Below are 25,921 nucleotides of genomic sequence, written 5' to 3' on the forward strand. Positions count from 1 at the left end.
TGCGGTGATGTGCCGGTTGACGTCACGCATCTCCTCCTGTCGTCTTCCGGCTGAAAATAACAGCTTTGCCCAGTCCGACGGCAGAAGACAGAGAGTTCGAAGTGTGAAAGACACACCGCTGTGCCAGACATGGCTGGCTTTGAGAACAAGTTGACTTCTTACACTTTAACTCAGTTAAATGAACTGCTTGAAGATGACGAGAAGCTCAACAAATTTATCGACGACTCGGAAGAGGTGAGTTTCTTTTTTTCTCGTGAAGAAGGTCGCGAAGTTAGCGCGGCGAGTTGGATTTGTATCCCAAACAGCACCATTTTATACAGAGGTTCTGCATCGTAGGCCGTGTTTATTTCTATACTTTTAAAATTATTATGACATCACTGCACTTTAGTATGAACTAGTTACATTTGAACGTTTCTGCGCGTGATTTGAAGTTGGTTTGTTTTTGACGTCGCGGACTATGACTAAGTGTTATGATGTCATTCGTTAAACAGAATATTTCAAATAAGACAAAAGTGGCCTTGTCACGGAAGCAGAAACTGGCAAACCTATCGTATATAATAATGCCCATGAGTTAGGAACATGCATTTCCTCTTGTCTCGTTGTTTTGTATATGACCCATCAGTGATGAAAGTCATTTTCTCGTGATCCTCTTTTTTGTCTTATTACTGGCGTCGGTTATGTGTTTCTGTTTTCACTGGTCATGCTTTTTTGTTGTTGTAGCATTTATTTTTTTGTTTATTTTTTTATGGAAACGTCATCGCCTTTAATGTCACGGAAGAAACCCTGACATAAACTGTCATAGCCCTTGTACATGCCAATTTGTATAATTCCAAGCCCTGGTTTGCCATACTATTAATTGAAATTAATAATATGAACATTAGTATTTTGGTGTCATAATAGATATTTTTCCTATTGGTTTTTATTAAAATACCACAACAGAACCGTTATGGAGTGCATGTTTTACTGTTGCAGCTCGAGAAATTCTGATGGATATTTCTTTTAGGCAAGGTGTATGATGTGCATTTTCCTTTTTTTAAAGCCAAAAAATTCACAGGTGATTTTATGTATAAATTAAAATCCTGTGGCAATGTACAAGTCAGTTGGCACTACCTTAACCATTTGCCATAATCATTGTTTGTTTAATCAAAGTTTAACGTCAATTATAATTTTTCATGCATAACCATAAATGTATCATACTTATCACTGCCAGTGCACAGTTGTATCAGTACCAGTTCTTGACTCGCTGTGCAAGTTCAAAGGTTGCTCAATAGTGTTTGCATATTCTCAATTAGATCGTATTCTGGGCATGTTCACAGCTTTGTGTTGATTTGACCTTCAGATTCATGGAAAGATGTCAACCTTGACTCAATATGTGTCATGTTTGATCTGGCAACACTGTAACTTGGTACTATAAAAGGTGCTTTTTTATTTAACAGGCCAAATAAGTTATTTATAAAGAACTATCTTAACCATTTATCTATTGCTTTTTAAATAACTATATTTGTTAAAACTAAACATTCTTTAAAACAATCTTGGCTAACTACGAGAAATGGGTTAGTACTGGAATGGTGCTCCAGAAGCCAAATATAGTAACATTTCATATTATGTGGAATGTTATTATCAGCCACATGAATACAAAGGTTGTGGATTCTTACATAGGTCTACATCTTTTAGAAGGCTGTGTGAGTGTAATAATGTGATGAATACGTACCCTTAGTCATGTTTGGAAAGGACTAGCTTTATGTATTCTGCCAAGAGCCATGATTTGCAATTCAGAAGAGGCAAGGGTTGTTGTATTAACAAGATAATTGGTTTCAGTATTGTCTGTCACCATCTAATATTATATAACACATTATTTCAGCTTTCTTTGATGTGTTAGATACTCACTGTATATTCTGAGTGCTTGTTTGGGTATTTTTTTTTAGCTTAATGTAATACGTAGGACATCCTGACACAGTGTAAAAGCTAAGGAAGAACAAATTCTTTCTAACCTGCCAGCTGACATAGGCAGTTGTTTGAGAAACATGTGAAATCTGGCACTTCTTCCTGTCATGTGCTCTGACGTATCATCTAAACTGAAACTGCAGAAGTGCACCTGTTGAAAAAGGAGGAGTCATGACAATTAAATACTGTTAAATGTTCTTCGTGAAAGTCATAGGTGAGTCACCAGAGGTGGTATGCAATAATTGTATTGCTTTTTTGTTAGTTTCTTGGAAATAGGATGCGGTTCTGTAACGTTTTTATGATGTGTAAAGCTATCCTTTGCCACTGACCCTTATTTTTATTCCTTCTTTTGGGCCGTAACGTTCTGTTTGTAGCTAGTACATTGTGATCATCCGGTATTAAGGCGGAGTGACCTAAATATCAAAGGCCAGTTGATTCTAATCAATTTCTGCATAAATAATTTTAAGCCTCTTATCTGATTCTCACTGGTGAATCTCTTTTATAGGCATGCATATGTAATCAGGTTTTGTAGTCAAGTATCTAATTTCTAGCATTTGTCTAGATCAGTGGTTCTCAAGATTCTGACATTCTGACAATTAGAGAAACTTACCTAAAAGTAGGCCTGTCACGGTAACAAATTTTGCTGGACGATAAATTGCGATAAACGATAATATTATCATTCTGAGACCATTTTCATCTAGAATAATGATAATGGCATAATAATGAGGTGCATATTAGGGGTGGCACGGTTCACAAAACCCACGGTACGGTTCTGTACGGATCTTGTTTTTGTTTTTTCTTTTAATCGTTAACTCTCCAGAAATGTACTTCATGTTATATAACTTAATTATCAATAATTTAGGATAGTATTTAAAAAAAAAAAAAAAGTTATATCTTGTAATCTTGCACAAACTGAACTTGACCATCTCTGAGGAAAGCTAGGTGAGATTTTGAAACAGCAAGAGAGAAGACATTGATGACATGCTTTTCATTTATTTGGCAAAAAAAAGGAGAATGTGTATCGCTATCTCTACAGGAACTCATGTGACACAAAGATTGAACTGAAGAATTAACTTGCATTTATCAAACTACCATCTTCAGTGTAGCTTTAAGCCTCGTTTATACTCGACGTGTCCGCACGAGTGCAAAGGTGTGCGCGGCAAAAATGAGGTCAACGGGGAGCGTGCAAGACCCCATTTCGCTTGGCGCTGTGCAAGTCAAATTTTGTAACTTTGCGTGTGGCTCCGCAACCGAAGAAGCACGAGATCCGGGAGAATCTGGTTGAGCATGACGTCTCATCACACCAACACCCGGTCTGCGCGTCGAGTATAAACACCTCTCCAAACGAGGCGCGAGCAGTCAGCAAGAGAGGCGAGGAAAAGAAACAAGCAAGCAAGTGGAAATTATTGCGGTCTGAAAAATTATCAAGCTCATTTTTTTTTTATCGTGCGATTAAGTGATTTATTGAATATCACGACAGGCCTACCTAAAAGATTGCTGTGCAACTCCCTGAACACTTTTGAGATGAATAGAACTATGAACCAGATCCCATTAGCGGTGGGCAATATACCAGTAGACAAGATTAACCAGTAGAAATTTGTCAACCAGTAGAAATTACTGTTATCACGGTTACATGCTAACGTGACTTTGCTGTGTTATGCCCTCACGGAAGCTTCATTTTTGCATGCATTTTTAAGCAAAACAAATAATTTAAACTGTTGAAGCTCAATAAGCACCGAAATAACTCATTTTGGCATGTGTGAGCACTGTCTGAGAGAGACACACATGAAATCACTGCTCATAGAGCGCTAGTTTTTTTTAAAGGCCTAATTGGGTCAAATCACACTTCTGTGTCAAAATGTGCCTGTCTTTGTAACTATCCTGGTAAACAGTTATTTATGTCTAAGGCTACAACTACATTAATCTAATCTAGCCTGATTTGTTGCCTGGACAACAAATGCAAGTACATTTTCTCTCATCCTTGCAGGACTGTGATATGAAGTGTGCAAAATAACATTTTAGCAACTGCGAGAAAGTGAATAGCACATAACTGGCACAATAGCTGTTTAAACATGCATATTATTGGTACATGTTGTCACATGACTAAATATGGGTCTTCGTCTTCACATTCTACACTGAAAATGGCGGTCTCAGTGTGGAAGGAAGGCCAAAACAGAGAGAAAAATATGATTTTTCAAACTAAAATTTTTATTAGTGTGGCCTAAGTGAACAAGTTGAGAAAGAAAGTGCATATGTATCAGTATATTAGATCAGTGCATTCAGTCTTAACAACAGCCTAATAAACCTGCTGCTGCCTATGATTTGTACAGTAAAATATCCAAAAACCACCAGGCCAGTCGTATATTTTGTTCAGTTGATGTCTTACAATATACCAAATGTTTCCAACTATTTGTACATTTTTGGAAAATTGCTATTTTAACCAAAGGACCCGGGACATCTGAGCATAGCGTCTGAGGGAGTCGCCTGTCAATTGTCATATCTGCATATCAAAACCCAGCGTTCAGAAGAGAGCCTCAAAACCACTGTAGAAATTAGCCTATACTTAAAAAACACACAAACGTCATTAGTTGACCTCAGACAACAGTATAAAAAAAATTAAAAAGCCAGTTCCTGACATCTTTAAACACACTTAAATGTGTCTAATATGATAAACAGAGCTGCATTACCTCATACTCATTTTGTTTTGAATAGGCAACCTCTAGCAGCAGGGGCGTAGCCATCTTTTCAGAAGTGAGGGGGACAGAAATGTCGTAATAACCCCCCCCCCCCCCCCCCCATTTTTTGGACCAATATAATTTAGCACATCTCTTGCTTTTAATTGGGCAAGATATCAAATACACTGCTGAACAATAACCACTAATTAATATCTATAATATTATTCTCCTATTTTTATGCCAATTTTACTGCTACAAACAATTGTGCATTAAGATTCCATAGATTTTATGCAATGTAAAAAAATATAGATATATTCTGATGTAAACCATGCTGTTCTCCATGTGAAGATATAGTAAAGTGTAATTTATTCCTGTGATCAAAGCTGAATTTATCGTCATTACTCCAGTCTTCAGTGTCTCATGATCCTTCACTAATCATTCTCAGATGAGGATCTGATGATCAACACACATTTATGATTATTATCAGTTTTGCTGCTCAAGGTGCTGCTTAATTTTTGTGGAAACCATCTAAACATTTGTGGTAAAATTAAAAAAGAGAGAAATTAATACTTTTATTGATCAGGCATGCATTAAATTGATCACAAGTTATTTTTTTCATATTAAAAAAGATAATGTATTTAATAAATGCAAATAAATGCTGTCCATTGAACTTTCTATTCATTAAAGAATCCTGAAAAATAACATGTAGGCTATCGTGGTTTCCACAACATTTTTAAGCAGCACAACTGTTTTCAACACAGATAATAATTATAAATGTTTCTTGATTATAAAATTATTTTTTATATCTTATATCTTGATTATATCTTGATTATTATATCCTGATTATAACGATTAGTGAAGGATCTTGTGACACTGAAGACTGGAGTAATGATTATAAATTCAGCTTTGATCACAGGAATAAATTACTATATATATTCACATAGAAAAAAAGCTGTTTTAATTTGTAATAATATTTCAAAATAGTACTGTTTTAACTATTTTTGATTACATAAATGCAGCCGTGGTGAGAAGATACTAAACATTAAAAGCTGCATTATTCATATAGCCTACTTTATTGTCAATAAATAGCCTACATTGAGATGACTTGAAAAACACACATAAAGCATATATTGTCGCAATCGTCTGATTGTCGTCGTCACGTTTCATCACTCATAACGATTGTTTTCCTTCAGCTCAGCTACAGCTCCAGAGGTATTACCTCTACGAATCCGCTTTTGGACTTTCTGTGAGAGAGCGCCCTCCTCATATTTAGATTCGAATAAAATTACAGGTCCTGCATAGATTATTTTTTTGTCTCTGAATTCAAATCTTGATGTATTCACTTGGGTTTCTATGTAAATACATTTGCCCGTGACCTCAAGAAGCGCGCTCTCAACCGAGATTAGAGAAAGCTGTTTTTTAGCGTCCCTGTTAACTTGCCCGCCCTCGCGCAGGTTCGAATCCCGCTCGGAGCAGGTCGACTAGGATCGGTGAGACCCAGTAAAAGTGCGGGGGACGAAAATACATTTTATTAAAAGTGAGGGGGACACGTCCCCCGCATCCCCCGCGTAATCTACGCCCATGTCTAGCAGACAGAAAAAGTTACATAGTGCAGCTTTTATCAAATTATTAAAATTGTTTGCTCTTTAATAACGTTAATTAAAATAAATTTACACAGTGAAGACTATGCAGTTTTTTTGTGCATATTTAATTACTTAATACTTATGCAGTATTTCTTTTAGGTCTGTTTCATTTATGCCTTTGTTCTAATGTAGTTTTGTCCTGTTGGTTGTAATTAGTTTGTTCTTATTTTAATCACTGGTTGCTTATCCACAGTAAACTGTTACTGGAGTTTTTTTTAATTAGTTAGGCTAGTATAGTGTGTAATATTGAAATTGGCAACAAGAATTATGGAATATTGGTGGTATCCAGTAATAGACTTTTGCCCACTGTAGTGGACATTATATTTTAGTTTCTGGGACATCATACACGTCACAGTTTTGAGTCAGGATTGGATGTCCTTAAAAGAGCACATTTGGGGCTTTGCACAGATAACAAATGTTTGGAGGTTTCACCAGGACAACGACAACTTCTTGATTAATTTTCAAATTGTTTGTTATAAATCAACATCTCAGGAATATGTTATGGGATTTCTAATCAAAATATGACTTTTTGTTACAAAACAGGCCATGGATTTCATAAATGTGCACTGTAAAAGACACCGGGACTTACATGTTTATCAGGCATTTTGGACAAAAGTGAATAGGGAAAAATACATATCAATATTCCTATGAAATATTTCTTATGAAATTGTTGCTAGTTATTACTCCCATTATTACACTTCTTTTTTTCATCACATGTTGCACCAAGAACCCATAAATGTATTAAATGGGAAAATCCAAGTATGGCCATTTTACCCACATATTGCATAAAGTAAGAGGTTATATAAAAGTATTCAGTTATATATTTCATAACATAGTTCAGAATCATCTTTAATCAAAGTTAAAAATGTATTCGTAAATAAAATTAAAAAAAAAATTAAAAAATTAATTAAAAAAAATTTAAAACTAAATTGTTTTTGCCTATACATTTTTATGGTATGCAAAGTCATGATGTGAACTACAGAGGACATATTATAACATGAATAAAATATAAATTTTCCACAATTTTTTTTGTCCATTTGTTTCTTATGCTCTAAACAATGTATTGACATTAAAAAATACAACATTTGAAAAAAATTTGGTCATGTTGCCTACCCCTAAATCCCAATGCTCACCATCAGTGGCAGACTTCACTAATGCACTTGTGTATTAATGGGAGAAAATTCCTGCATCCATGTGTTAACATTTACTGGGAAACCTTCAGTGGCCCCTATTATGTTGTTTTAAAGGTTCCTAATTTGTTTTGGAGGTCTTCAACGTTTACATGCGTCAAATGGTACAAAACGCTTTCTTTTTCTCATAGTATATATGCAAATCACCTCATTTCTCAAAGACTCAAATTGTCTTGCCTGAAGGTTCCGTCTCTCTAAACCCATTCTGTTGTGATTGGTCGTACGCTTACAGCACATGTTGAAAACTAAACAGCCATCACTAAAACTGAATTTTAGCTCCGGAGGCTTCCAGTAAAAGACGTTAACAATAGCGTTGAATTTACCATATCAATTTGAGTGTGAGTCCGATAATAAAACATTTGGAAGAACTTGTTATCAAACCCGAGTCTCCATCACTGATAAGTTTTACTCATTTTGTCTGGCATTGAGATGTTGCAACTGTAATTCCTGCATTAGCATTAATAAGTGCATGTCCATTAACAAACTGATGTGTATTTCTAATTTATTTAGGTACACGTGAGAGCTGCATCATTAACTGTATCAATAACGGTGCATACATTAGTCAAGCATAAAACGGGAATGACTGATGTAAAATTAAAGTTTGCAAAACAAATTTTGCTCTCTTTTTTATCATTACCGGTACTTATAGTAAGAACGATCTGCATTTGATAAATTGCATAAAATATAGTGGGAACAAGCCAGCTACAGTGTTTGCAGGCGGGTCAAATAGCATCTTTTTTGCCATGTTATGTTTTTGGTTTAATTACTTATTTTTACCTTTACTAATATGGGGGACAAAACCAATGCTGGCAATTACTTGTAATAGTTTAATCTTTGATTTCAGAGGGTTTACAAAATCTTTTGTATTTTTTTTTTTTTTTTTTTTACAAAAAAGTTATGTTGACATTTGAAAAGTTTATATTTGTGCCCCACAAATATATATGCTTCCCTGTTATAGTTTTAAAGGTAAAGTAGTGAATGGGTCATAGATGTAACCTTCAGTTTTTGCTGCCCACATACCATGATATTTATGCTTATCTCGAAATGTATCTTGACTCTTTCACCCGAAGCTGCAATATGATGCTGTGAGAGATTCATGAACTGTCAAGTGCAAATATTTACTCTTGTTACAGACTACAGTGGCATTGCACCTATGAATGGCACAATACATTCTCTTTCTGTCTTTTTTCTGGTTGTCTATTAATTTATTCTACTGTTCAAAAGTTTGGTTTTGGTAAGAAGTCTTTAATGCTTGCTCACCAAGGCTGCATTTATTTAATTAAAAATACAGTACAATCGTTATATTGTGATTTTAAATTATGACAATTTTAAATAACTTGTCTATTTAAATGTAAATTAAAGTGTATTTCAGTTGTGCTGCTAAATACTTTTGTGGAAAAATAACATTTTCAGGATTTAGTGATTTAATAGATAGTTCAAAAGAACAGCGTTTATTTAAAATCTTTTTTGTCTTTAAAAGTCTTTACTGTCACTTTAATCAATGTAATGCGTCCCTGCTCCCTGCTGAATGAAATGTACATAAAAAAACAAACTTTTGAATAGTACTGCATATGTATTTATTTAAATTGATTTATAACCTTCTTTTATTGAGTTAATGTGTTCCTTTTGTTTTCTAAGATCAAAGGACTACAACAGAACAAGGAGATGACCCAGGCTAGTAACCGTCTTCTGGCTGAGCAGAACCTTAAACTCCAACCCATGCTTGACCACCAAAAGAATGAGCTTACCAGACATTACCGGAGCCTACAGGATCTGTTTGAGGACTATCAGCTGCGCAAGTCCACTCTAGGTAAAATACCGGGATTAAAACATAACTTCCTTTTATCTCTGTCTTTCTGTGTATTGTAAATCCTTCAGAATTATACAGCTTGACTTTTAAGCCCAAAGTATATCCCAATTTTTTTTACTGCGAGGATGGTGCTTGTACAACAGCGTATGCGCCAGAGAGACAGAAGTCACAACAATTGTACTGTGCATGTGTCGAACTCGGCCATCCGCGTTAATCAGCAGTTGAGCATACTTTGAAAGCTGTGTGTACACAAATGCATGCGAGACGTGTTCGGATGCGGAAAAAGAAGTATAGCTGGGGCCTTAACTCGCACACGCCTTGGTTTTTCATTGTATAATGTGGTTTAAAATGTCCATTATGTGCCTGAGAATATTTTTTAACATTATGTAAATTTGAAAAGCGGCAATGGAGACATATTACATTTCTGGTGCATCCCTCTGGGCTTTAACTCATATTGTTGTTGTTGTTGTGGTATGTGAACATTTGAACTTTCTCATCTTTTCCAGCTCATTGAAGGGCTTGTTTTTCAGGTTTTACATGTAATTTTAACAAACTCTTAGTCTCTGTCCTTCACTTCCCCCTATAGGTTTCTTCCTTGTGGAAAAGGAAGGCATAACTAAATGTTAGCGGATGACTGTCATAGCTGAGAAAGGATCTGTAACTTTAAAGAGAACAGGAACTGGTATTCAGCGTCCCTCCACACCCCTCTGCACTGTGTGCTGGTATCATGAATAAAACGCTGTCACTGATTACCCTTTGTGACGCAGGGGTTGCCTAGAAGCTGATTCCAAACAGCATACTAATAGTCGTTTCATTTTACCTTCTGTACATCCGGTGTCAGCTGGCTTGGATTTTGATGAATAGTGTATACTGGAACTGAAGTACTGAACTGTGTTGGAAGCCTTGCTGTCTCCCACTCCCTCTAAGCAAAAAAAAAAACCTGGCAGCTGTGGTTGCCAAAAATTTACCATAAAAAATACAGTAGCAACATTTGAGGTATTACAGATTTATCCAAATTTACAGTAAATAACGGATTAAATGTTAATATACCAACCTATATTAATGTGTTGCACCTTTGTAATGCACCAACAGCCACCAAAAAAGTAGTGAGGAGTCACATGACGACTCAAAGGTCATCACAAGCAGTGATTAACAACTATATATATATATATATATATATATATATATATATATATATATATATATATATATATATATATTAGTGTTTATTAGTATAATAAAAACTATACATTTTATTGCCAAATGTATTGGGACACCCCTCCAAATCATTGAATTCAGGTTTTCCAATCACTTCCATGGCCACAGGTGTATAAAATCAAGCATCTAGGCATGCAGACGCTTCTACAAACATTTGTGAAAGAATGGGTCGCTCTCAGGAGCTCAGTGAATTCAAGCGTGGTAACGTGATAGTTTGACATCTGTGCAAGTCCATTTGTGAAATTTCCTCTCTACTAAATATTCCACGGTCAACTGTTAGGGGTATTAGAATAAAATCGAAGCAATTTGGCGACAAAAAAACGCATGCTGAGGCACACAGTGAGCAGAAATCGCCAACTTTCTGCAGACTCAATAGCTACAGACCTCCAAACTTCATGTGGTCTTAAGATTAGCTCAAGAACAGTGTGCATAGAGCTTCGTGGAATGGTTTTCATTAGGACTGCACGATAAATTGCAAAAAAATCGCACGTGATTTTGGCAGAGGCTGCGATCATTGAATGCGCAGCTTCTCAGTGCAGCACGGCTGTGATCAGTAGTAAACGCTGCTCCGCAAGCCAGATGGTGCTGTCGCGCAGGGTACTCCAAGTATATGCCGCAGAAGTACGACAGCGCACGTCATTCACGGAAATTCATGTGGAAATCGTTATAGCGATGAACATAATACTATTGGTGAGCTAAATAAACAGATTAAAACGCTTTGATTAAACATGACTTAATGCTTCTCATGTTTGGAAAGATGTTTGACGCATGTTGCTTTTTCAAATGCATGTTATAAGCAACTCAAGCTTGCAGTGCTTTCAGACGGAAAAGCATTTAGTAATGATCACAGAGCCATCCTACGCGGACAAACTGCGCATAAAAGATAATCGCAGCCTTTGCGATTTGATAATCACTATAAGCCAAATCGTGAAAAGCATGTTTTCATGTAAAATGCGATTTATCGTGCAGCCCTAGTTTTCATGGCCAAGCAGCTGCATCCAAGCCTTACTTCACCAAGTGTAATGCAAAGTGTCAGATACTGCTGTGTAAAACATGCCACCACTCTGGAGTGACAAATCACCCTCTCTGTCGGACAATCTGATGGACGAGTCTAGGTTTGGTGGTTACCAGGAGAATGGTACTTGCCTGGTGGAGGGGAAATTATGGGGTGGGGTTGTTTTTCAGGGGTTGGGCTTGGCTCTTAGTTCCACGATAGAAAACATTTTGGCTGAATTAGAGCAGTGACTGCGAGCCAGGCCTTCTCACCAACATCAGTGTCTGACCTTTAGGGATGTGACGGTGTGGACATTTTCCCACCTGTTAATCAACATGTGTAACTGATTCAGTAATAATCTTACACGGTGTGTTAATAGGCCAGAGGAGAACTGGCACCCCGACTGAGTCTGGTTTCTCCCAAGGTTTATTTTTCTCCATCATGCCCCGATGGAGTTTTGGTTCCTTGCCACTGTTGCCTTTGGCTTGGCTTGCTCAGTTGGGGACACTAAAAATATGATTAAAGTTATTCAACTTATTATACAAATAAAATATATGAATTAGGTCTTATTTAATTCTATAAACTATAATACTGATCTGCCAACATTGTCGCTATATGATAAATTAAAATAAGCTGATAACATCACTGTTTTCTCCAGTATGACTGTACAGCCAAATCTAATTTTGTCGCAATATTATCCTGTTTGACACTGTGAAGCTGCTTTGACACAATCATGATTGTAAAAGCGCTATATAAATAAAGTTGATTGATGTGACAACACCGGTAAACGGTAATCACCGACTGGGCTTTGAAATCACTAATTCTATCTAACCGAAAGGAACATACACACGGCCGCTCAGGCATTAATAACGGAGTGGAGCAAAGCAAGTGCTTTCAATAAATTCCTATGAAAGTTAATAAGCTTCCATATGCTTGAACTGAAAAAGCGCCAGTGCGTGCACACCGTGAATGACAGTTCGTCAGTAAATGCACGCTCTGAACGGCCAAGCAGATTTTAGTTTCGGTTTCAAATTAGCGCTGATTCGGGGTGGGTTGCTTGAACTGTAGGGTTCATTAGCCTATTACTCTTAATGAAAAACACAACAACACACAATGACAAATTCACTTAAATGGGCACTTTTACATTTCAGTTTGAAACCAAATGTTCCGCGATCATCTTGTCGGTCAGCTCGAGATCTGACTCCTGCTGCGTTTGTGCTGTGACACTCATTCGGACCATGCTTTATTAGGCAGACATGTTCAGTTTTTATTTGTACTGTCTGTTCTCTAACTGAACTAAATATTACTATAAAAAAAACATCAAAACGATGGTGGGGGCGGTGTCATGGTGTGCACGTGATGTGACCGGTGCTTAGTCTGAACACCGGTAACACCGACTATCGTAGCAACCCTACTGACCTTACAAATGCGCTTCTAGAAGAATGGTCAAAAATTCCCACACTGTAAAAAATTTTGGTTGGTTTTTGTTGGTTTTTAAAACTTAAAAAGTAAGTAACCTGGTTTCCTTAAAATTTTGAGTTTATTGAAATTAAAAATTTGAGTTGATACAATGAAGAAAAATGTGTTTAATAAATAGAAACTCAAAATATTTTTGCATCTGAACCACATTAAAAATTTGATAAATCATGAAAATTTGGCATATTTCACTGCGTCATCAGAAATAACACACACAATTACCCAATATGCTTACAAAATCTTTTATTTTAATAAAGGTTGTCGAATCTCAAAAAATTGTCATTGTATTAACTCAAAATTTTAATTTCAATGAACTCAAAATTTTAAGGCAACCAGGTAACTTTTTTTCTAAATAATTTTTTACAGTGCATAAACACAGTCTTAAATCTTGTGGAAACCCTTCCCTGAAGAGTTGAAGCTGTTATAGCTGCAAAGGTTGGGTTAACTCCATATTAAACCCTACGGATTAAGAATGGGATGTCATTAAAGTTATGTGCATTTAAAGGCAGACGTCCCAAATCTTTTGTAATATAGTGTAAAAGGTACACAGTGTCATCCACACAAACACAAAGGAGGGTGGAGCTTCAGGCCAAAACACAACATGTCAACATCAACATCAGTTGAGGGCTGCAACAACAACTTTGAAATGACAATATCCTGGCCAGACTTCTGTTGTCAGTGATATAAGTATTTGAAATTAACATGATTTCTTAATGTCTAGTGACATATCAGGGGCATTTTAGGATTAATTGAATACATTACTTACATAAAGTTCCTTTAATGTATTAACTAACACAAACTAACCATGAGCAGTACATTTGTTACTGTATTAGTTCATCTTTGTAAACGTTAGTTAATAAAAATACAGCTGTTCATGGTTTGTTCATGTTAGTCCACAGTGTATTATTGGCACTAATGTTAACAAGATTTTAATAATGTATGAGTAAATGTTGAAATTAACATTAACAAAGGTAAATAAATGCCTTATAAGTGCAGTTCATATTTTAACTAATGACCATAAAGTATTGCTAATAAAGTAAATATTGCTGTTTTAGCATATATATATATATATATATATATATATATATATATATATATATATATATATATATATATATATATATATATATATATATATATATTTGTTATATCAAATCATAATAAATCAGTAACAATCTTCCTTTAATTATCATTCCTGTGTTAAGTTAAATTATATTTTTTTCTTTATTTTTATTATATAAATGTATAATGTTTTTATATAGGTGTGTGCCAAAATAACCACAGAGAACAGCACTTATGGAGAAGTCCCAGAGTTTAATGATCAATTTGCAAAGAAATAAACTACTTCTTTTCATTATTTTTATAACCGTTTTACTGAACTGATACAGTATTTTATTTTTTCTGTTTTAATATATTTTAACTTTTATTGTTTTATTTCTTTTTTTATTTGATTCCTTTTATATAAAGCACTTTAAATTACATTGTGTATGAAATGTGCTATAAAAATAAACTTGCCTTGCCTTTGTTTTACCATTTAAATTATTATTGTTTGGCAGCAGTGGCTGTTTTAATAAAAATAGTCAAAAGGCTACAACACACCTCAGTTTATGAGGCTGTTGTAATTGTGGGAAGAGATTTGAAGTGCCTACACTTTTGGATGCAAAATATTTTTAAATAAGGTTAGAATTAACCAAAATGTAAATGCTTGCATGAATTTGTAATGTTTACATGCAAGTATACAGCTGTAAGTTGTGTGTTCTGAGGAAAACACTTCTCCAATGCATTGAACAACACACATCTGACAGTAGGGCAAATTTTGTAGGTTTATGTTGCGTACAAAACATCAAAGTATATTGATATAATTAGTCCCATAGGAGGTCAAACTCTTGAGTTTGAACATATGTTCCACAAAAATAGAAATTTAGCATGTGCAGTGTTAAAACAACTCTATATTCATTCGGTCGACACATGTTCCAAACCGAAAGCCTAATACCAAAAATAAACCAAATATGTTTACCGTTACACCCACAGATCTATTTAGACCAGTGGTTACACCACTAATAGATGCAAACTTGAATATTAAATGTAAGAAAAATGTTAAAAATGTTATATTTATTTATTTAAATAATAGAAATTGTATTTATTTAAAAGATGTGGCTGAGCCTTATGGTGTATCAGGATTACATTTCAGATTGAGATGAGTTTTCCACTGTGAAGCCCTTTTCACCTTTTAGAGGACCAACTTTTTTTGGCATAGAAGAAATAAACATGGTACGTCATCTGTATACAGATGAAGAGAGAGACAGTAACTTTGGTGAAATTTAGGTTACCCATTTTCCCAGGCTGGGGTGGTTGGTTATGTCCCAGATAGGGATTTACTAGCTCAGCAGCAGTGCCAGTGCATCTGGACAGGGTTGTCGGCAGTCTGGCCAGTCAGCCGTTCACTTGACCCAGATAAACAAAAGCCCTAGTTATCAGGCTAAATCGTGTGGTGAGGTTCCTGTGTGTACATTAACTCGCTGCCACCCCCATTCCGAAAGCCAAACCATGACAACAGTGCAGCTCTGTGGGGCGTTTCAGCGTGACGGCCCATTCTGAAGCTGCAGTGGAGCTGTTCTCTAGAGTAACAGTGTGGCTTTGTGCCCTGAGCAATGTCAGAAATGGGTTGGAGAGGGGGAAGTCCTATACACACGCACACACTATTTTCTCTCTTTCTTTGTTCTCTCACACACTTGCATAGAGCACAAAGTAAGCAGGGGCTGGCTGTAGACTGATAGCAGTCTCATGATCTGCAGGATGTTTGAAAGGAAATAAAGCATTGCATTGTGGGATAAAGTATTTAACACAGTATGCTTTGTTGTGCAATGTTTATTTAGGCAAATGCAATGGGTAATATAGGTATTTTAAGCATACCTAAACATTTGCATACTGTGACCATGATGTGTCTATTGTAGTATGGTAGTATGCTACTCATGGCCATATGCACTGCTAGCATGTGCACGCCACCCAAAACCTGACAGTGAAGTGGAAGAGAACAGCTGACTTGTTTTCTACTGGGCAGAGGTATTATTTGCTCTACAATTTATGTTTGAAATGGTAAGTAAGGCAAAAGTAATGAAGTGGGTATTTGTTACCTTTATGTCTCTAAATCAGCTTAAAGGAACTGTATGTAAGAAATGTATTTCAATTAATCCTATAATGGCCCTGATATGTCACTAGACATTAAGAAATCATGTTCATTTCAGTTACTTATATCACTGACAACAATAGTCTGGCCAGGTTAGTCATTTAAAAGTTGTTGTTGCAGCCCTCAACTGATGTTGATGTTTTGGCCTGAAGCTCCGCCCTCCACCTATCTACCAATCACGAAGCCAGTAGTGTTTCGGCATCCGGGTTGCCAGATCTGCTCTAGTTGCAGCTACAAACATTCCTGCTGGATCCTGCAGCCTATCTGGCAACCTTGAGTCAGGGGGGAGGGGGAGAGGGGATACACCTGCAGTACCAGTTTTGGCCACAATCTTACACACACTTCCTTTATACATCAGGGACAGGCCATTCCTCTAGTCCTTAATTTAATAAAATAATATCCCACAGTCATCAATTGCACATTAGTGTTTGTGTTAGTGGTTTAAAGACATGCATTTATTTAAAAGGTTCTACCCTTGCTTTCTGATCCATTTTCATCTACCTCATTCAGTTTTAAGTTGTTTACTGTCTGTCTCTGTTGTTGAAGCATGTTCACTAATTTATATGGCTGATAAGTCTGCCAGCTTGATTCTGTTAGTGTGTATATATTATTAACAGTGTATAGGTCCAATATTAGCGTCCGTTAATCATTTAACAAGCAATTCATTAATTATAGATTGTCATCCAAAAGGGGACAGAACAAGGTTATAATGTTGGTTATAATATTGGTTATAATGGGAGAAATCTTTTTTTTATTTTTTTATTTTTTATGTCACTCAATAAAATAATATTTTTTTTATGTCAGGAAAACAAAAACACTAATCTTTGGTGCTCTCTAACCATGAACTTTGTTGATAAACATTAGACGACATCCTACAGTGTTTCATTTTATATAATTTGTAAAGAAACACGGCATTACTGGGCAGGGTACAGTCAGTTGTTCAGTTGTAATGTAGTGAACATGGCAAGAGCAGCTTGTTGGATAACATGCACAATTATGGGTGGTATTTTCATTGTAGCATCAACTATAACACATAATGGCACTTTTGTAAGTTGTGCCTGCCAGGAAAATAAATGTAAATGGATGTAAATCTGTGACGAGAGCTGGTCTGATGGTAATACGTGGCCTTAGATAATAAATCACAAGCTATCAAATTGTCGCTTATGATGTCTGACGGCTTTGATTTATGATTGAATCAAATCTATTTGTTTTGCAAATATATATGTTTTGTGATTTTGTATTTTATATATTTATTTTTTAATGGTGTATGATGTTTTTTTGTTTTTTGTTTGTTCTAATTGTTAAGTAGGACTTTACATATTTCTCTCTTGATAAATAATGGCTGTTATGTTATGTAATTTAAGCAAATAATACTTAAATTAGTTTCTGACGCAAGCGTCTGTTGACCTGAAAATTTCTGATAGACGCATCCAGTTGTACAGTGAAATCTGAAGCCATGGCTCCAGAATTAAAGGGTGAAACACACCCTGTTGATGCCTTGGCTAATTTACTTAAGTCATGCACACAAAGTCATCAGATTTATCTTGCGGCCTTTGTTGTTACACAACAGCTAAAGCCAAAAGGTGCCGCTTTCCCTCAAAACAGATCTTACCAATCCCTAACACTTTTAATACCTTTTCAGATTTTTTTTTTCTAAATTCCTGCATTGTCATTTTAATGTCATATAATATCTTGTTTACATTTACAATAATGCATTTGGCAGATGCTTTTATCCTAAGCTATTTACAATACATTTCTGGCTTTTTGGGAATGGAACCCATAACCAAGTTGTTGCCAGCACATTGCTCTTTAGCTTGAGCTTTATGAAGGAAGTTTTTAATTGTAATATTTTTCAGACTTCTGAATTATAACAAATAGTTCTTTTCTTTCTATCCCCTAACAGACCACCAATCTGGAAACATGCCCTTGGACACATTGCTTGCACTCCTACAAGCAGAAGGGGCCAAAATCGAGGAAGAAACTGAGGTACCTTACTCACCTTACCTTACTCATTACCACTAAGCCTTAACACTAGGGGTGTAACATTACCCTCAAGTCATGATTTGATACATATCACGATACTAAACTCACAATAAAATATTATTGTGATACTCCATAATGTAAAATGTTAATAGAAAATGTTAAATGAAAATATATAGTAGTTAAATGTAGTGCTGACACTAAAACTTTTTATTTTGTGTACTGTACAGAATACATCTTGTCACTATCCTCGATACATATTGTTGAATTTTTGCATTGCGATATATTGTGACACGACATTGTTACACCCCTACTGAACACTCTTTAAAGTTGCACTTGATATCGGCAATAATAATTACTTTTTTTTCCCACCTACTTTCCAAATCAGAACATGGCCGATTCGTTCCTCGATGGTGCAACCCCCCTGGACGCTTTCATTGACGAGTATCAGAGTAAGAGGAAGCTGGCACACCTGCGCAGAGTCAAGATAGAAAAGCTCCAAGAAATGGTGCTGAAAGGACACCACATGGCTCCGGCAGCACCTCAGCACTCTCGCTCTCAGGACCTTCCCTCCAGGCCAGCCGTTCTTCATAGAGAGGTCAATGGTTCCCCCATGCCGATGCCCCGTCGGGCTCCTCCTCTTCCCCCTGTTAAAGTCACCCAAACGCCTGCTGTCCAGCCCGCAACAGCCGTCTCCTACCCTCCTTCCTCTCCGTTCTCTCCCACTACTCCATACCCCCCTATTCCCCCCAGGGTAGGAAACACACCGCCCATTCTTAACCAGGGATACCCCAACATGTACATGCAGCAATACCCCCCGCCCTTACCCCAGAGACCCCCTCCACGCATGGCCCCCCAGCCAGGCTTCATCATTCAGTGAGCGTGGGACATTACAGCCTGTGGATGAGAAACAAAGTGCACACTGGACATTCATATAAGCCTTTTGTTGGTCCTTCAAGCTGCATGTTATAAAATATTATGCGCCAAGATGGAGACTCATCATGTGTAAAATTAACAAGACATTTCTGCAATCACAAGGGTATCTGCAACAGAATCTTTCATTTGCACTTTAGACTACTTTTGTATTTGATCAGTCAGGGCTGGTTATGGAGTCGCGCTGTTCCCGTTACGCCCTCTTCACTAGCATTAGATCAAGTTGTTTTACGTGAGCCTCAGGGGCTCCCATACATGATAAAGACATCAAAGTAAAAAGAACAGGGCTTCAGTTAGGCCAGCTAGACAGATATGAAGAGCCAAGATTTGATGTTTTAGATTCTGTTTGCGTTGTCAAGATCATACCTGAAAAAGCTGCTTTAACAAAAAGGTAATGCCGATGCAAACAGACTGAGACCGAACTTTGCTGATTCTATTGGGAGGAAGAAACAAAAAACGTGTTTTTTTTGCTCACCAGGCTTTTTCAGACCTGCAGCCAAAGATGTTATTTGTTATTCAGTGGATTCACTGGACTACAGTTCTGGGCTGGTAGCAGTAAAACAGTGTGATTTACTCGAGATTTGGGTTAAATGTGGGCGAATATTTTGGTACTAATGTGTTGGAGAAGATTTGGTGGTGATCGGAGCTACTGCTACATTGGAGAGAGGACTAAAATGCCTTGTGTGTCTCCGATATGAGCAAATTTATGTTGATGGAGGGAGCTTATTGGGTAGAATTTTGAAAAAGTGAGAGTGAACGGTAGTGTGCATGAGAAAAATGCTCAAACAAGTTCTTTTTAATCATGTAAGTGTGAACATTTCTGAAGCATATTTGTTTGTACTGTCATTACCGTGCATACTTAAACTGACGTTATCTGTATAATTAACCATTTTAATACTTATATTGAACACCATAATCCTTCTTGTTTATTTTTGCCATCTGATGTGAAGATGTTCCATGGTGTTGATCTTACTTTTCCATAAACCCTACATATTAATTGACATTTAAGATATTTACTTAATATAGCCACACTATTTTAACTTTTTTTTTTTTTACTTTTCCCTGGTAACTTTACTGGTAAAATGTGACTTACTATGTCATCAGGTATGTTACATATATCTTCTTTTCTGTCCAAATTATGCAGTTTAACCTTAGTCCATACCTTTTTGTTTTCACCCTTGATCTGTTTTCAGTAGTGTGTTGTTTTTCTGGTTCATGCGTTTGAAATAGTCACTTTGTGCCTATGATGGGTAAGATGTGGACTTGTACACTGTGGTGAGGAGTGTCTTTTGATGCATATTCCTCTTTGCCTTTCCGTTCTATAGCAATTTAATGCCCAGAATACACTTTTTTAAAAATATAAATATATGCTGTTTACACAGGTACGTCCTTACAAGTGTCCTTTACGCAAATGTCTCATTTATATATTTTACGTATATAGAGCCATAATTATGTTGCCTCAAATTTCAGGAAGTTGACATGATAGGAAAACATTGTTCGGATGAAGTCCTCTCTTTAATCACTGGTGCTGCTACATTAATTTAATGAGCTGAGGTGATGTAAGTACGCAGGCTCTGTTTGAATTAAATCACTCTGTGTTTGTTAGACTTGGGTTGGGTGTCTGCTTTATTATATTGATGCTGATGAGCACCAGATCGAGAGGTGGAATTAGTCCGGTTCCTCATGAATCAGGTTGTTGTTTGTCTAGACATTGACTAAATATCTGTGAAAACCATTCTGTACAATGACAGGCTTGCCAAGCATCTGGAAAAACTCTGCTTCCACCCTTGAAAATTGTTTTAGTCTTTTTGTATGTATAGACATGGTCTTTCTTTGTCTTAGAAATAATATAATAATGATAATGATTGCTAGGTTTGTAAAAGGTAACTTGGCTGTATGCTTTTGCTGGCAATATAAGATAGTATTTTTACTTTCCTAATGTAAAATATGCAGAATTTTCTGTCTATTGTTTCAATACTATAGGTATTGTCTATTGAAAGTGGTAGACATTTGCAAATGGAACTGACATCTCTATTTTAAAGATAATAAATTATATCCCATCACTTTTCTGTGAGTTGAATTTTATTCAGGAATGAAGATTATATTATTTTTGATTGTTGAAGATACAATTGATATTTCATTTATTGAAGATAAATCTGAGGGGTCCTATCAAAGAGTTTGACTCCCTCTAGTGGATGCAAGTTTAATCACACAATGTGTCATATTTCCTCTAAAGCAGTGGTTCTCAACCTTTGACCTAGTATTTGTGCTGTAATTATGAAACAGCTGCATGTTTGTCTCAATTTTTTGTATTACCATAATTGAGGACGGAGGATCTGACAAAATTAGATTATTTTAACATAATAATTATTATTATTTAATCATTTAAGTCTTGCAGCCCAGGAGGCCAATGATTTTACACTGTAAATATGTGTGTTTTAACTATATGAACCACTATGCATATAGGTAAACTATTGGTTTACAACAAGTAGTAACTGTTGAGAAATATGTATAAAAATCTGTTGTGTGAGGAAAATATTAAATGTAATATGTATAAGAAAACTAAATTAAATAACAAAATATTTTACTAAAACAATGTGTTAAAATATTATGTGGAAAATATTTACTTTTAAGTTGACGCGCATATGAGATGCACAAATTTTTTTAAGAGACACAGTACCCCCAAATTTTAGCAGCCCCCGTGTATTAAGGTCCCTTGATCAGTTTGAAAACCCCTGTACTAAAAAACACTTTAAATTACCTTTGACAGAAAGCGAAATTCAAAACTATGCAAATGTTAGTTTGGCAATTTGTTACCTATCTATTGCCTAAAGCTTGCAGCACAAGGAATGACGCATAATACAAAAGTAACGATTTGTATGATGTTGTGATTATGGTGACCAAGAACCTCTTTGACAAAAATGAATGATTATACCCCCTCACAGTGTATGTGGCCACAGGCCTACAATAGGCTTTATAAAAAAGAAAAGAAAAATACATCACGTTAATTTTAAATGACTGCTTTCTCTTTGTAGTTTTTGGGCTTTCCTCTCCAGAACATCCTAACCACAATGAGCTTTGAGGGACCTCCGGCACGACACATTTAACCATCTGCTTCGCACGTGTCAAATTGTACGTGCTACGTCACACTTACGGCAGCGCGTCGAGAGCCACGGCTCCGCCATATTGCAGGAAATCCGTTTGAGGTTTAGAGATTAGCGTTTAATCTGAGGAGCTGGGGACGAGAGTGTGATTGGAAGTTACTGCTAGCCATATGGTTAGCTCGAGTGGGCGGGCAGATCGCGCAATCTCTGTTGTCACACGACAGGACATATGTTTATTAAGACAAATCGGCGCAGTTCGGCACGTTATTATTATGCCGAACTCTCTTATAAGTGTGTAGCTAAACTGGCGAGTTGACATTCTGACTCTGAAAAGTGGAAAATCGGATTAACGTTCAAGATTGCGCACCAGACCCTAATCATTTTGTGTCGTTGGCTCCCGTTGCTACAAATCCAAGAGATCTGATAGAGAAAGGCTGATAGCTAGTTAGTTAGGTCCATGTCAGCGGGAAAACGCCAAGACCGGGCTCGCGACGATCGGTGATTGCGTTTCTGTCAGCGAGGAGAGGCGATCGAGTCGGTGTCTGCTGGCGATGTTATTATGCTGCCCCGTGGCCCGTGTAACCAACTGTTGTTCAGTGTTGACTAAATTAGCTGTGTTAGAGCGTTAAACCTGCCCGCTTGCCTGCATTTAAACAGTTCTTGGACCCTTCGGAGTCGCTGGCCACTTTGCAATCTCTTCTTTCTCGGACTGGCACCAGCGAACACGGAGAATATCTTGGTTAATTTACTGGATAATAAATCCTGACTGAACTGTGAGAAGATGACGACTAAAGAGCCGAATGAAAAGCTGTCGACCACTGAGCGAATCATTAAAAGTAAGTTCATCTCAGTTTGTTTCATGAAGTGTCTAGACAGGCAGTTACAGTTGATTCTAATAGATTTACCGCTGTGGTATTTTGGGGAATCACTTGATTCACCAATCATTTGATTCATCTGAATCATTTCTTGACAGCTGCCCCGAGTTTTGTTGAGGAGAGAAATTATTGAAAGAGCTCTCAACCTCTAGATAGCACATTTAAACTTTGCAAGCAGCTTTATTTTGACATCCAGTTAATGCAAATATGACACTATATTGGATTAAGAAGCATCGTGGCACGAGTCCTTCTAAATTGATAATAGATTGTACATGTGCACACATTTCAACTCAAAGTTGTGCATCATGTATGTCTACTCTCATACCAAAAGGGATTTTGTTATCTTTTAAACCACAAAGTTAACGTTATGACAAAAAGGTAAGCTCAGAGTCAGCACTTTTCTAAACAACCACATTTAACGATGCACCTGGACATTTGGCAAAGTGAATTCTTGAATTCTGCGCTAATTTGATATATATATATATATATATATATATATATATATATATATATATATATATATATATATATATATATATATATATATACATAAATATGACATATTATCACATGATAATAGTTTATTTATGTAGCAAATAACAATCGGTAAAATTATAGATGAGACAATGGACTTCCAGTTTAATTAACGGTGTAATATGTAAAAGGCGTCCATAAAGGCACAATGATTAAATTAACATTGAATAAACATGGTAAAAATAAATAAATAAAATTCATAATAATAAACATGATAATAATTAGCTGGTTGACTCTTCCATTTTTTGGCATGACATGGTTAGATTAAGATGGTAATTAAATATCATATGGGTATTCCACTTTCAAGATAATCAGCATGTTTATAAAGAAACGATAATTTTAACGATAAACACGTTAATCTTTTTTTGTTACTACTGTAAAGCTTTTCAAATTATTATGGGATCTCATTCAAATCAGAATAGTTATTTTTTTAAATAATTTTGTTTCTGTATTTTTTAAATTAAAATTTGAATGACAGTAACTGTAGGCCTGTTTCAGAATCAGAATTAGAATCAGAAAGAGCTTTATTGCCAAGTGTGCTTGCACATCGCATACAAGGAATGTTTCTTGGTGCTAAAGTTTCTAGTTCATCTAATACAACAAGAAGTAATATAAATTCTTAAAATAAAAATATGAACATAGTATAAACAGTATAAGGTCACAGTTACATATAGTCAAAATAGACATGTATAGATTATGTACATATTCACAGTATTTGAATAGTATGAATAAATATACATTTTATTGAACAAAAGGAATGATTTATTTAAATAAAAATAAAAAACTAGTACACACTTTGCTAAAGGTATGATTTGTACAAGTTATTATCTTAAACAATGTTAATAACACATTATTTGGCTATAGTATTTGTGAAAATACTTTGCCTTTTGCCCTATGATGGACAGCTCTTACCCCTACCATGCCACCTCATATGAGACTTTTAAACAAACAAACAAACCACTTTTATGATTTATTTACACACAAACTCTGTTGCTCCACAATGTTCAATACACACACACACACACACACACACACACACACACACACACACACACACACACACACACACACACACACACACACACACACAGGGAGAATAAGACAATTGCAATACAGATGATTGCTTTTCAACGTTTATCAATCAAATTGCTCATTAAAGCATTTAGTATTCTCAGTAGCTTAACTTGGATACAGTTTTTTGTGTGTGGGGTAATGACCATAGAAGTAACTGAGAAGGTGGGAGTAACCCATATATGTAAATATGAGTTTTTCTGTATTCACACCTGGTGGATGAAGTAAAAATCACTGCATTATCTTTTTATGTAAAGCAACCTGATCTTAAAATTCAGCTCTGTGCTCCTGTCAGCCAGTCTTAGCAGGGGCTTATCATTATTTGTGGTATAAATAATATGGAGTAAATTGAAACACACATGCTTCACATTACCTACTTGGATCAGCTTTGAGAACTTTCCTAGTGAGCACCATGTGAATTAGCATGAAATAGTGGGTTTTAAAAAGGGTTTCAAGACACAAACCTCCACTAGGTTTATGAGCTAATGTTTTACAAGCAATAGACCCTAGCCAAGGTTATTTATTTTATTAAATTAATATATATATATATATATATATATATATATATATATATATATATATATATATATATATATATATATATATAGCAAAGACATATTTCCAATGTTCTGTCAACTGAACAATCGACAGCAAAGTTAAAAACTTTAAACTTTACAGCCTTTATAGACTTGACATTACTCACAATTTTGTTTTCATATTTTTGAGAAATTAAATCGTGTTTCATCTGTCAAACATAGGTTATAACATGTTAGTTACTCCATTGAACACTTTTTAATTCGAAGCAGATTTTAGACAGTGCTTTTGGTTGTGAAGTGTCTGGAAAATTTTGTGAAGGAAAACAAAAGAATTGTTTCTTTACCAATAATGACCTAAACAAAATTCACTGTATTCCTGCTTCATTTAGGTAACCAGTTTACTCAATAAGGTCAAACAAGGTAAACCTGGTCAGATACATTTGATAAGACCTCTGCTAACATCAGAACTCTGCACTTTCTAAGGGCATTTGCATTTTGCTTATGTTTGAGTGTGTCACAGAAGCTGAAATGTTGTGTCTTTAGTTTCTGTTCTCCATGGTATTGGTCTGTTGAATGTGCGTCTTTGATTCATGCGTACATATGGGTTTGAAAAGATAATTTTGCTGGGTTGAGAAGCGATTTGAGAAATTTGAGACCCACTAATAGCACATTAGTAGGTCAGCACAGGAGCCAATTTGCCTTTCAAATGTCCAGGTTTTGAGTGAACACTTGTAGCCTGCCTAGTGTCTAG

At 35.9% G+C, this 25,921-nt stretch overlaps 2 protein-coding genes across 3 annotated transcripts in view; both read left to right on the top strand.

Moving 5' to 3' along the window:
• Positions 1-33: 33 nt before the first annotated feature.
• On the top strand, positions 34-21,113 carry vps37ba (VPS37B subunit of ESCRT-I a). The gene is made up of 4 exons (XM_067438923.1): positions 34-234; positions 9,091-9,262; positions 18,041-18,123; positions 18,506-21,113. Exons 1-4 carry the CDS (start codon positions 130-132, stop codon positions 18,995-18,997), a joined length of 852 nt encoding a protein of 283 aa, XP_067295024.1. The 5' UTR covers positions 34-129; the 3' UTR covers positions 18,998-21,113.
• Positions 21,114-22,232: 1,119 nt separating this feature from the next.
• The window catches only part of ppp3cca (protein phosphatase 3, catalytic subunit, gamma isozyme, a), a 98,886-nt gene continuing 95,197 nt past the window's right edge, over positions 22,233-25,921 (top strand). For both annotated transcript variants that reach the window (XM_067438926.1, XM_067438927.1), the window contains exon 1: positions 22,233-22,990. In XM_067438926.1, the coding sequence (XP_067295027.1) occupies positions 22,936-22,990 (55 nt within the window). In that variant the 5' untranslated portion in view covers positions 22,233-22,935. The remainder of the gene's footprint in view (positions 22,991-25,921) is intronic.

This window comes from Pseudorasbora parva, chromosome 3 (genome assembly GCF_024679245.1).
Source record: "Pseudorasbora parva isolate DD20220531a chromosome 3, ASM2467924v1, whole genome shotgun sequence".
Lineage (NCBI taxonomy): Eukaryota > Metazoa > Chordata > Actinopteri > Cypriniformes > Gobionidae > Pseudorasbora > Pseudorasbora parva.

Bases quoted from the DNA above. Each gene is read 5' to 3' on its own strand.
- vps37ba (XM_067438923.1), top strand. From the start codon at position 130: ATGGCTGGCTTTGAGAACAAGTTGACTTCTTACACTTTAACTCAGTTA. The intron at 235-9,090 runs GTGAGTTTCTTT...TTGTTTTCTAAG, and splicing joins TTATCGACGACTCGGAAGAG to ATCAAAGGACTACAACAGAA. The intron at 18,124-18,505 runs GTACCTTACTCA...TTTCCAAATCAG, and splicing joins AAATCGAGGAAGAAACTGAG to AACATGGCCGATTCGTTCCT.